We start from the raw sequence: 13,119 nt of genomic DNA, 5'->3' as shown, positions 1-13,119 counted from the left end.
TGCACCATGATGGGACTGTATCCCTGACCCTGAGTCTTAAGTCATTCTCAGTCCTTTTGCCCCAGGCTGGAGTGGTTCTATCACACAAATCAATGGCTTTGCTCTCTTCACCTTGAGAGAGCAACAGAATGTAGTTTCTTCTCTTTAGGCATATCAAAGCAGCTTACAAGGTCTGCTTTCAGCATGGAATAATGCAACAAGAACGTACCTTTAAAAATATCTATGTTAAAACAAAATCTAAGCTTGCTTTAGAGGGATTAACTACAGTGGATTTTGTGCCTAATCCTATCGAGGTGGGAGATGCAGTGAACCAAATTAAAAACTGCAAGGTCTGAAGCAGGGCAAAAGGTGTTCACAAGCAGTAAAAAGTCAATATTCAGCTTTCATTCATTTTCTGATCATTGTTTTTTACCAAAGAAAGGGTTGTAGCTGAGAATTTCAGAAATGATTTTAGAGACATCACCTTTTTTTCACAGAACCATAGAATGGCTTCTGTTGGAAGGATCCTTAAAGATCACTTGAGCTCCAACTCCCCTGCCACTCACCAGTTCAGGCTGCCCAGGGCCCCATCAGTTCTGGCCTTGAACACCTCCAGGGATGGGGCATCCACTTCTCAGGGCAGCCTGTGCCAGTGCCTCACTATCCTCTAAGTAAACAATTTTTCCCTCTCATTTAATCTAAATTTTGTCTGTTTATGTTTATGGCTGATTTCTGGTGGGAAAACACAGTTGGCAATTTGTTGGTGAACCTTGCTAATAAAATTGTGTCTTTACTTTCTTTACTATATTCCAGAGAAGCAAATTTCTCATAACCTCTATGTGTCTTTCTCATTCAGCTGAGATCCAAAGGGTGGTGATGGGAAATCAGTGTGGAAAGATGGGGAAAAAATCCCACGCTATGAAGACTTAAACAATTTCTAAACAATGCCTTTAGCACATACACTTCTTTCATGATCTCAGTTTCCTGAGGAACATTTTAGACATAAGTGTTTATATGCCACCTGACTTGCAGCGAGCTTTATGGGTAAGAAACAGAAGTTAGTATGAAATGAAGGAGGGTATCCCTATCAGCCACTACCAAGAAGTAAAGTCTAATTATGCTGTGCCAGCTGGCATTTTAATCTTCAAAAAACCTGAAATGTCAGGAATGTCATTCATGGATTAAAAAAAAACAACAACCCAGTATGTAGCACAGTTTCTCTGCACCACGTGCATATGAGAAATCTAATCTAAAGGCTTTTTATGGAGACAGAGAGTTTTAAACTTGTAATAATATTTGCTGAAAATGCAAAAGCGCACTGTATCTTTTTTGGTGTGAGACAGAATGTCTGACTATAGCATGAAGTTAGACTGAGACAAGATGATTTTAGAAATTCACACTGTGTGCATCATTGTATTGTCTGACCCAAGCTTCCAAAGAGGAGTTCTACCAGTAGCTCCCTCTAAATGACATTTCTGCCAGCCAGTCTTTTACCATCCCTTTGGAGTCCTGCTCTGTCTGGTGATCACACAACCTGTGAAGCCACTAAAGATAGGCTGTATCATTTCAGTCAAAGATTTCAGTGTACTTTACTATTAAAAGGATGTCCCTGCTCACAGTCTGTGTAATAACAAAATTCCTGTTGCAATGACTGTGAGAATAGATGCACATACTTGCCTCTTCCAAATATCATTATTGAGTAGGAGAGAGTAAAACAAGAGGCATAAATGGTTCACATCACGAAGAAGGAAATGAAGCTGAAAAGATGAAACCCAGGGAGTTGGTGGAGTAACCATCCCTGGAGGTGATCAAGAGCCATGTAGATGTGGTACTGAGAAACATGGTTTGGTGGTCCCAGTGGGGATGGGTTGATGATTAGACTAGATGATCTTAGCAGGCTTTCCAACATGATTCTATGATTCTATGATTATTATTGCTAGAAATAATCCTAAGGCACTGCTGCACTTATGCATCCCCTCTCTTCCACTTCAGTATTTCTCCCCAGGGCCCCAGCTGAGTCTTGCAAGCTCCTCACTTACTTTGCTATGTGCACAAATAGCTGATCCTAAAAGTTTCCATGTGCCACCTCGTCTGTCCATTCGGAGCATCCTCAGGATCTGAAGGAAGCGAAGGCTTCTGAGCGATGTGGCCAGAACGTTGCCCTGGTTCCCAACAGCAACCACTGGCACTGAAGCAATCAGCACGAAGATATCTGCAAGGTGAAAAGAACAAAGCCTGCCAACAAAAGTGGCCGCATCACTCAGTCCTTAATCCCATATGGTTGCGCTGCAAATTTCCCTAGGCAAATTTTAAAGCTGCCTGAAAAGGCCTCCTCACGCCAATTAAACAGGTACCTGCACCTTGAGCACAGAGTCATGCACAGAACCCAACAGAGAGCCCTGTAATCTATTTACAGATCAATGCACTGTATTTGAAACACTGGCTGAGCTAGCATAGCGATGCACGGAAACAGTGTCCTAATGCTGACAGAAAAAAAAAAATCACATAAACCTGAATTCTTATGTCCCTCAAGAAGGCCACAGAGAACACAGACTTACAGGTCATCAGATAAGATTTTTTTCTTTTGGTACACGTGTATTTTAGTTCTTTTGGCTGAGTTTTCCTATTTAAATCTCTGTGAGCACTCACTGTGCCAATTCACTGATGGACCAAGGAAATCCAAAATTCGCATCACACTGTATCTCCTTGTTGATTGCTCTGTTTGTGTGTTTTGCTGTTTTTGTTTCTTTTTCCTGTCCGCCTCCCCCCTCCCCACCTCCCTTCTCCTTCTGCCTGGATTCACCTCAGTTGTCAATGACATACAAGTATTACCAAAGGATTTAAAAAACATTCTCTGGGCACTCATTCTTAAAATTGTCTTAATAATTTATTTCCAGCCAAAAAGGGGGGTACCAGATGGATTTCAGAGTTACTCATTTTCATACATTCTGAAAACCAACTAGTGTCAATAACAAACCAAAATAAAATGAATGAATGTGTATATGAATGACCAGTGCTCAGGCAAAAGTGGATAATCAGTAGCTTCAAGGCTAGTTGTAGGTAATGCCTACCAAAATTAAAAGATAAAATGGGAGAAATCACAAAGATAAATGTTTTTAAATTCAGACCAGCATTATAAAGGTAACATACAGCACGTGAATATGAAAGATAGCATAGCATTAGGGTCTGAAGGGCTTTGAAACTGAAGATGGATAGTGTACATTATGTGATGAACTTCAGAAAAAAACAGTTGGGCTCAGGACAAGAAAAATGTATTTGGAGCATACAAGGATTGATTTTTTTTTCATTGGCCAACCACCCAAGCACATCTTAAACTAATTCTTATTGCCAGGTATTACCAATAAGCAGGACACAGTTCCTAGCACAAAAGGCTGGTCTAACTTTGGTGCTCTTTGTACTGCCTTTCACTGGTATTTGCACATCCTTCCAATGTGGCTCAGAAGGAAAAGGACCTAACAAGAAAAACAGAAGTACAGCATATGTGCCTACCCAGCATGCACAGAGGCTTTCTGGCAAACTTCAGTCTCCCTCTCCATCCTTTGTAGCGACAACAACACCCAGCAGCCCAGATCCTTAAGGCAAACTCTGCTCCAAAGATGAAAATGGCAAAGGTTTCCTGCATTAAAGACAAAAATGAGACTGTTAGACTTGAATTTTGCAGTAGCTCTGTATGCACGGCAATAGATGAAGCAAACAGAGACTCAAACTGAGGTGCAAATGTTGAGGAGAGGGATGAGAAAGAGACAGAGGAAGAAAGCAGGGTAAAGAACATAACTTGATGAGAGTCAAGGCAAAGTGGGACATAGTGTTACAGCTTGTGAAGTAATCTGTGTGTAGGATGTGCTCTTCCTATTGGATTTATGTGAAATGCTTACCTTGCCTTGATGGAAATTATTTCAAAAAAACAAAACTACTGCTGTTTGTTATTATGAAATAAGAACACATATGTGGTGACTGCAAAGTGCCCAGTGCACAGTACACCTACAGTGGGATTATGTACCAGTAGCTCTTTCATGGAACTGTGTCTGAAGAGAAAAGGACAGGAGCAAGTGTATTCATATGGTAATATTTAAGGCATATGTATAAAGACATATATATGACAAATTTAAAACATACATTATCACTCTCAGTTTCTCTGCAAAGAAAAACAGGATTTTCTGTTGTGATTAATGTCTGGGTAATTTTTCAGCTTTTCTAGGCATAAGAAGGAAATGAGGAGATTAATTCTCCAAAGGGACTGAAGGAGACGGAACAATAACATCATGGGGCCTCCGGAAATACGAGATAAAGAGGAAAGGAGGATTTTCTCTAATACTCGTACCTGCAGCTGCTGTCCACTTCTGAAAACTGCTCAGAGCCATAAGAAAGCAGACACAGGAGAAGAGAAATTACCCCAGGCTTTCTCAAATGTGAATGGATGGCTCAGAGTGCAGTAACAGGGACAAAAGTGAGATTCAGATTCCCTAGCAGGTGAAGGTGTTTTCTTACAGCTGCTTTTTAAGAATAAACTTGCAAGGAGAAATGACCTTCTAAGCCTCTTGGCATTTAATTCTTATCCACATCTACTTGCCTCTGGTGTATAAAGGGAAATGGAAACTGAGATCCTGGAAGTACCACGTGGTTCTCCTAGAACTGCTATTCCACAAGACTACGGTTAGTGAGACAGACCACTTTCTATTTCATGACAGCTATGGGAGTTTGGGTCATTTTCATAAAATGATTAATATGCCATGTTTATACTTAGTGAGCTTTTCCTATTTTTTTTTCTCCTTTTGCCAAATAGGATTCCTACACAAATAGTCTTGAGTATGAATCCAGCATTAATAAAATATACATGCTGAAAACTCAGAGACAGGAATACATTTATTTTCTCCAAGTACCTTTCTCTCTTTCATGGATAACAGAGACATTGCTTTGAACAGTTGCAACTACATTATTATCAGGCACAAGTTTGAGTCCAATTCTAAGGGCATTCATCAAAAAACAAAAACAGAAAAAGGCTGGAAATGAAAAAATACTATGGAATAAATCACTATTATTAAGAGATCCTCAAAAATTGAGGTTTCAAAAGTGTTGAGTTCTAATCTGATCAATAGGAGATTCAATGGTACTTCAGAGGGAGAACTGCTGGGGAAGTACTGAAAACTCACTATTTAAAAATCTCAGGCTAATTGTCTTTCTTTCGTCCTTTATACTCAGTTGATGTTGACAATGGACTGGGAACTCTGCAATGTGTAAAAGCACAGTCACCATCCTGGGACCAACAGAAGAAATTGTACTGCATGCAGAACAAGTTTCTATCACTGCTGATGGAGCTGACTTCTGTTCAGGGACATTAGCAGGGTGACACACTGGCTTCAGACTACTTACCAGCAAGAGAAGCCAGTCACCCGAAACCGTTTCATACTCCTTGAAAGTTGTCAGGACAGCTAAGATCAAACACCCCAAAACAATCAGAAACCTGGAGTGAAACAAAAAGGAGAAGCCAAGAGAATGTTACTGCTCTGTATCTGCGTGGGAGATGCTGCTTATTTAGTTATAGGAGATAGGTACTTCTGATCGGTAAGCAGTGGAGTGGACTTTCAGAAAGACCAAGGGGGACTGTGAAGTCAACAAATGATAGCAAGAACCTCCATCAAAATGACTCCCAGACAAACATATGTTAATTAACTCTGTTGCATTCTTCAGGAAGAAAACAGATAGCATTGCACGTCAGGAAGGGATTTATAAGATATGTAATGCTCAGAAGGTCTATTCCAAGCTGATGTTCTGTGTGCTTCATAAAAAGACACTGTGGTTGCAGTGAAATTAATCTACCTGGCACATGCTGAGACCAGAGAAACAGTAAATGCTTCAATACAATACAGCAACGGAACAAACTCTCCCTTGAAACCCACACCACTTTTCTTTTTCTTTTTTTTTTTTTTTTTTTCACTTCTCTTTTTGCACTCATTTCTATGGAGATGAAAAGATGAAAAAGCTTGAAAGAGAAACAATGGAGAGGGTAAAGTTCTGCTCTCCAATAAACCCAGTATGTGATAAATCACTGCGTCTGTGCTATTGTCTGTGAAGACCCAGAACTCAGAAATTTGACAGAAAATTTAACTCCCACAGCTGGTAAATCCAATCCAGTCCAATCTGAAGTCATGTTGATCTGCTTAAAAAACTATTCCCGGGTTCAAGCTATGAAAAATCTTCTATAGATAAATAGGCTGGAAAAAAAACAAGGGAGTCTTATAAGAGATTTCTGTGAAGCAGCGTGGGGTAAGCTCATATTCTAGTACTTGATGTATCCAGTTCATAGGCACTTTGAATGTGCTCTCAAATCGGATCCACAGGAGCAGAGGGGAAGGTGGGCATGGAAATACGTCATAGCTTAGTGAATAAATGGAAAGGACATCTCCATAAACGCTCCAGATCTTTTGCTAGACTGCATCAAAGAAATGACAGGCATTAGGCACTGAAATCATCCAGGAGGAAAAAAAAATCTTGTTAAGACTTGAACTGTGCAATTCCTGTTCTGAACTTCAATCTGATACCCATTCAATCTGAAGTGCCATTTCATATCTTGCTAAGTAAACCTACACTTTGTTTCACTGTGTGAAATGAACTGAGTCCAGTATACATGTGGAGGTAGGGAGAATGACGACTACAGAGGCTCAGCTTGGATATGTTTCCTCTAATCTATCATGGGTATTTGTTTCTTTTGTGTATGGGGAAACATGGGGCTAAAAGAGCATACCCTGACAATACTTCCATGCAAGGAATGGACAACATTGAAACACCTCCCAGCAAACCCTGAAGTGTTATGATGCCGTAGTTTTCCTGGCCCAGAGGGTTGTTCAGTTTGAAATTTCTATGCCAGTATAATCACTCGGAAAATTTCAGATCCGCCCTTTTAAGAAAGGTTAGAACAGATAATACATTGATTTGCTCATGCTGACTCACTCTGGATTTCATTGACATGTTTCTCCTTCTCCCACTCACCAGATATCCTATGGAGGAAGGGTTATGTGGCTGACAGGAAACAGCCATTGGGACCATAACAGGTAATTTACCATCAACCTATAACCGCATGAGTGGTACAGTCAAGACAGTAAGCAGTTAACTTAGTACCTTTGTGAAGTTCTTGCCATACCCTCAAGCTGGTTTTGTCATACCATAACTTGCTGTCCCCAGCTTGCAGTCATAAAGTCAGTAGCCCATTAGCTGCTCAAGACTCACAGTTCCTGCACCTCCTGAAGCAAAATGATACTAACTCAACCAAGAAAATGCGATTCCTTCAACTAGCTATAAATTAACTATGATTTAACAAGTTACAGCCAGTACAGTGGCACCATCACAAATTCTCCAATTAGAAGCTTGAGCTTTAGCTACCTGATGATATCCATTGCAGTCATTTCTTTACACTGTGTCACCCAGTAGCACACAGGTACCATTCAAATGATTTAATGAAAGGTGAATCACATTGAAAACAGTCCAAGGAAATTACATTATCAGCTGCTTAAACTTCAGATGTGAATTCACATTATAATGAAACAGAACGGCACTGTCATATAAAGATGATGTGCAGATTTTGGTTCAAAAAGACAGAAGCTCGGTAGCCTAAAAATGCTTGCCATTTTACCACTAGAGGGTACCAGCACACCACAGACCAGAAGAATCCTGCTCAACCCTCTTTCCCCTCCACGTGAAACAAACGAATTGCAGGCGTTGTTCAGGTGATCGTATTCCTATATTTGATGTGCAAGAAAATGAGTCTCGCTGTGTTGAAAAATCTTTTCCTTGTTCACTAACAACCAAATAAATATTGACACCAATGGGCAAGGGGTGCTTCTTGCTCGATTGCTCTGCAGCGCAGCCCACGCTCCTCCAAGCAGGAGCCCACCTGCAAAAATAACAGATCGTGGAAGACAGAAATGGAAAAAGAGGGTGGGAGGGTGAGACTGGAGATCATAAGTCACCAAAAATGATTTCAGTCCCAGCACAGAACATAATCTGAACCCCCAGCTTTAAGAATTATGTGAATGCAGTCCAGAAAATTCCCTTTTGAGGTTTGACTGCTGAGCTGAACACAATCTCCCCAAAACCCACGTCCCACAGAGCCAGGCTGCTCCTTCTACAGTAATCCAAGGTGCACAATGATGAAAAGCTTGTGCTGTGACAAGTAAATGAAATCCATCTTGGAAGCATCAGATTTCCTACTCCCACCCTGCTTCCAAAGTATAAACACCCACTGCAAGTTAATCAAACCACATCTCAGCAATCCTCATTTAGCATCTAAAATGATGACCGTGTTCAGAGCACTCTGTGAATTTTAATATCTCTGTTCGTGCTACGCAAACCACCAGTTTCCCTGCAGCCTGTTTTGTTTCTTTTCAGATCTTGGTGTTTACAAAGCCCAGAAGACTTCTTAAGTTCTCTTTCTATAACAGATGCTACAAAGGTATCATGTTGTTTGTTGTTTTTTTTTTCACCAGCCCCCTTCGCTCAGAAAAGACAACAATCATATATTCATCAAGAGTGTTACCTATGCCCATTTTTTTGCTTATATGGTTACTAAGCAATCAGAAAGACTTGAACTTGCTTGGCTGTTGCTCAGTCTGTATTTTCCCATGGCAATAGGACAGAACCTGAGTCTGTGTTTTCTATTCTCATCTTTTAAAAGGCAGAAGTGTGGGTCTAGTGGTTGAGTCTGACTGCAGCATTGGAATAGGTGACTCAGAGCACTGAAACCACAGAGGATGATGAGAGGAAAGGCAAACAGTGACGCGGGGAATCAGAGGAAGCATCTGAAATTTACACACAGTTACAGTGATACTATGAAGAGACATACAGCCCTAAAGGTTAGAAGAAAGAAACAGCATAAAAATCAACTTTAATCATAAAAATTCAGTCCTCAGAAGCCCAGACTTTTTGAAGTGTCTCAGCAGATGGCAGTCTGTACCTCTAGACTAATTCAGATATGACAAATAAAGATTTGAATTTACCTCCTCAGTTTTTAAAAATTAAACTTGCTATCATTTCATGTAATGTTTTATGGTCCAGTAAGTTGTACCTATATTTGCAGTATTATTGTTAAAATCTTGGTTATTTTGGTGGATGTGTAATTTACAGACCACCAAATGGCAGTGTTCTTTTGTCACTGTCACAACTAATATGCTATTCGAAGTAATAAATGTTCTTGCCATTGAGGATCACATTTAACATTCATATTTTCAAATCATACTATTCTGGAGTATTAAAAATAATCTTCCAAAAACAATATGTACTTCTTCCAGGAAAGAAAAAAATAATTTATGACCATGCTAGGTTATGAAACTGATTCTTCCTGGATGAACATCATGGATTGTTTTGCTGATAAATTCTGATTTATTTTAATGTTTCAGATTCGTTAAGTATTTCTTCTGTGTCTGTTTTCATATGAACCAAAATGATGCTGATATAGCTGAGATCTTTTACATTTTTTCTATACATTGGTTCTTTTCATGTATCCCATTCAGCACCTCTTCCATCGAATTTTAGGAGCAGATCATATAGTGATTTGCCTATAACTTATTCCAAAGTATAGCTGTCATGAGGATCAGAAACATCATAGGCAGGTCAAATAATGTTTGCATCTGTCATCATCTTGGCAGTTTTTAGTCCTGTGTGAAGATCTTTGCCTTTACAACACAATCTGTCTGCAAAACTTTTCTTGAGCATACATTTACATGCAGTATGTTTGATTTTTGTATAGTTCTTTTCCACAACACATGTTAATTAAACTAGCAGTTACACTGATAAGAGTCTTGTATTGTCTCCTACAGTGAGATGTGTTTTAGGGCTCACTACAGACATCTGCAATCACATACCTAGAGCACACTTAGAGTTAATAGAGAGGAACATACAGTCCTAGTGTTCAACTCATTATCTTGAAGTAGACAGCTCAAGCTGGTAAGAAGCACCTACAGAGGCAATGTATTCTCTGTATCTGAAAGAAAATTCTGTAATGATTAGCTCCTATGTGAAGGTGAGGGTCAAACAGTGGAAAAAGCTTCCTAGAGAGCTGGTTGATGTCCCATGCCTATTACATTAACTTCTGGTCAGCCCTGAAGCAGTCAAGCAGTTGGACTTGATTTTTGAAATTCCCCTCCATATTCTCCTCTCCTCTCCTCTCCTCTCCTCTCCTCTCCTCTCCTCTCCTCTCCTCTCCTCTCCTCTCCTCTCCTCTCCTCTCCTCTCCTCTCCTCTCCTCTCCTCTCCTCTCCTCTCCTCTCCTCTCCTCTTCTATTCTATTATATTCTATGGAATTGTTTACTGCATAAATCAGCTGAATGCCACCCCTTATATTCAGCCTGGTTTTGGATTTAATTACAAATATGTATATGATTTTACTACTGAAAGAATTAGTTTGTCAGCTTTACCAAAACACTTCTTACATGACCAGGTTTTTCTGAATTCCTTTGCTGCAACTTCAGTATCACAACTACATCTTGTCCAGAATCACATTTACAAGATCATAATCCAAGGTCTGGAAAGGACAGAGTCATACACACTTACTACTAAGATATCACCTCTTATGCAACAGTGCATAGACTTGCATTGGCTTTCAGATTTGCAGTGCCATTTCTTGCAAATCCATTGGAATTTCCTCTCTCTCCAAATCTTCAGTTGAATCTAAAATTTTTCTGCTTAACTTCATTTGGTCCTTTCTTATTTTCCTTAAAACCTGCATATAGGGAGCATATAAACAGGAGGCGGTATGGATGTTTACAAGGATGGATAGTGATAGGACAAAGGGAAAAGGTTTTAAACCGTGACAGGGAAGGTTTAGGTTAGATACTAGGAGGAAGTTTTTCACACAAAGGGTGGTGACACACTGGAACAGGTTGCCCAACGAGGTTGTGGATGCCCCATCCCTGGAGGAATTCAAGGCCAGGCTGGATGTGGCTCTGGGAAGCCTGGTCTGGTGGTTGGCAGCCCTGCACATAGCAGGGGGTTGAAACTGGATGATCATTGTGGTCCTTTTCAACCCAGGCCATTCCATAATTCTATGATTCTATGTCTGCAATCTAGCTTAATTCTTTTCTACCACCTGGTAAATGCTAATGGATTTACCTAAGACTAAATTTGGAAAATATGGTAAAGTTTTACATAATTGTTTTGATGTTCAGTTCCCAATAAAATATGTTCTTAAAATCAGGGTATCAGCTTCTCACAAGCATTCCTCAAACTTCATATTTTTCTTTCAATTATTGGCTTTGACCCATAAAGATTAAAATTGGATCTTTTCTCACACTTCCTTCAGTTGCTTCTTATTCCCACCCACCACCTTTTTCTCTGCATCCAAATTTCAGTTTTCACAGTACATCTGCAGTATCTTGCACTGATCGTTTTATGGTTGCTAATAGGAGGGTTGAGTTGGGATATTTAATACCAGGAGGGAAAAAAAAAAAAAAAAAAAAGGAAGGAAGCAATTACCAGATATTTGAGATCAACTCTATGGAGAATTCACACCCAACCTTCTCAGGGTTCAAAACACACATTATTTAATATTTTACTTCTTGTACCTCTTGCACTGATCTTTCTCTGTGTCCACAAATTCTGCTGAATACACTCATGTTCACAGCTTTCTGCTTGAGTCCCTGTCCCAGTGCCACCATACAGCGAGAGCACAGAATGCCACATTGAACAAGCTGAACTTCACTCTTGCTCCACTTCAGTGGGAGAGACAGAGGAAGAATCTCCACTTGAAGCTAGAAGAAACACTGGAGGAAGTAAGGAGAAATCTCTGTCTTAGTAACAGGCTAGCAGGTCCAGCAATTACGTGGTAGCCCAGAATGACACAAGTCTATTGGTAACAGAAATGGGGACTATTAATGGTAGGAGACTGAGTCATATTCATGCCAAAAGACTCTTTCGTGACCATGGCTTCTGCAATGGCAGGAATTGCTCCGAAAAGACCTTACTAAAGTTTCCATAAGTTTGGAAAGCTTTTAAAAAGGAAAACTTAGGAAAGGAAAATTGTGCTTCATAGCATTGCATTTAAGACTCTGAAGAACAACTTGTAAATCAGATAGTCCTTCTTTCTTCCATGTACAAGCAGAAAGTCTGGTTAAGGCCTAATGGTCTTGTTGCCATTTTTTCCAGTACGCTGATAAAACATTTTGCTGTAATGTATCACTTTAATTCACCCTTTTTAAATCATCTTTGACAGCTTCCTTAAAGAGCCTAGCATGCTGATACAAAATACTCTGGGTCAGCAAAGTCATATACAATGAACTCCAACATTGTGGATCTTCTGCTCTATATGATATTCCAGAACACTGGATTGTCACATTTTGCACAAGTGCAAAATAGAAAGCCAGAGAAAACCCTGTCAGATTGTTCTCAGCTTGGAATACAAGAGTAATCCACCAAAAACCCATTACTATCTTGTATTGTCTTTGAGACAAGTATTATAGATGTCAGAAAGCTCTAGCATACATACAGTACAGGAAAAAGCCTAGGTATCTTAACATGAGTGACGTGGGGCAGACTGCAGAAAGAGGGAAAGCAGTAACAGCATTAGCTATCGAGGAGATAGATATCTCCTGCCTTCCTATGGATTGTATAAAGATGGAAAAGCCTCTGACTGCTGCAACTAAATTCTGAGTGGTTCTGTTACTGGCTTTACAACCTATTTTTATAAAAAGCAATGACACTGAACTGAACTGTTGTTTAGGCCTTTTATCTGCCATGACTAGTATGCTTGTCCATAGGCTTATCTCTCTGTAGCAGCATGCTGCTAATTGAGTTGAGACACGCAGACCATGAAGCATGGCAGGCCATGCAGCACAGCAAAGCAGGAACACCACACAGCTTAACTGCATTACCCAGCAGCACAGCAAATCAAATCAGTTTCAGAAATGGTTAAAACATTCTCCAAATGACATTAAAAAAAAATATTAAAAAAATGGTATGAAGTTATTTGAAGTTAAACTTCAACATTTATCCATTGGTTTCAGCTAAATTTTGTGAAGTACGGGTGTGAGACATTTCAAAGTCAGACCAAAATTCAGCTATCAAATATCCAGACTTCTGTAACAAAGTGAAGTGAATTTATAGTATATAAGGAATCTGAGGTAAGAACATTAA

The 13,119-nt window shown here is 39.8% G+C and overlaps 1 protein-coding gene across 3 annotated transcripts in view; it reads right to left on the bottom strand.

Moving 5' to 3' along the window:
* KCNQ3 (potassium voltage-gated channel subfamily Q member 3) overlaps positions 1–13,119 on the bottom strand; it is a 183,475-nt gene that overhangs the window by 30,251 nt on the left and 140,105 nt on the right. For all 3 annotated transcript variants that reach the window (XM_015856359.3, XM_015856358.3, XM_015856360.3), the window contains exons 2-4: positions 5,371–5,461; positions 3,490–3,616; positions 2,019–2,191 (exon numbers count right to left, since the gene is read on the bottom strand). In XM_015856359.3, coding sequence (XP_015711845.2) covers positions 2,019–2,191; positions 3,490–3,616; positions 5,371–5,461 — 391 coding nt within the window. The remainder of the gene's footprint in view (positions 1–2,018; positions 2,192–3,489; positions 3,617–5,370; positions 5,462–13,119) is intronic.

Source organism: Coturnix japonica, chromosome 2, assembly GCF_054131305.1.
Source record: "Coturnix japonica strain WE chromosome 2, WE-NBRP24, whole genome shotgun sequence".
Taxonomy (NCBI): domain Eukaryota; kingdom Metazoa; phylum Chordata; class Aves; order Galliformes; family Phasianidae; genus Coturnix; species Coturnix japonica.
Note: the sequence above shows the minus strand (reverse complement) of the source record. Positions and strands in the feature narration are given on the sequence as shown.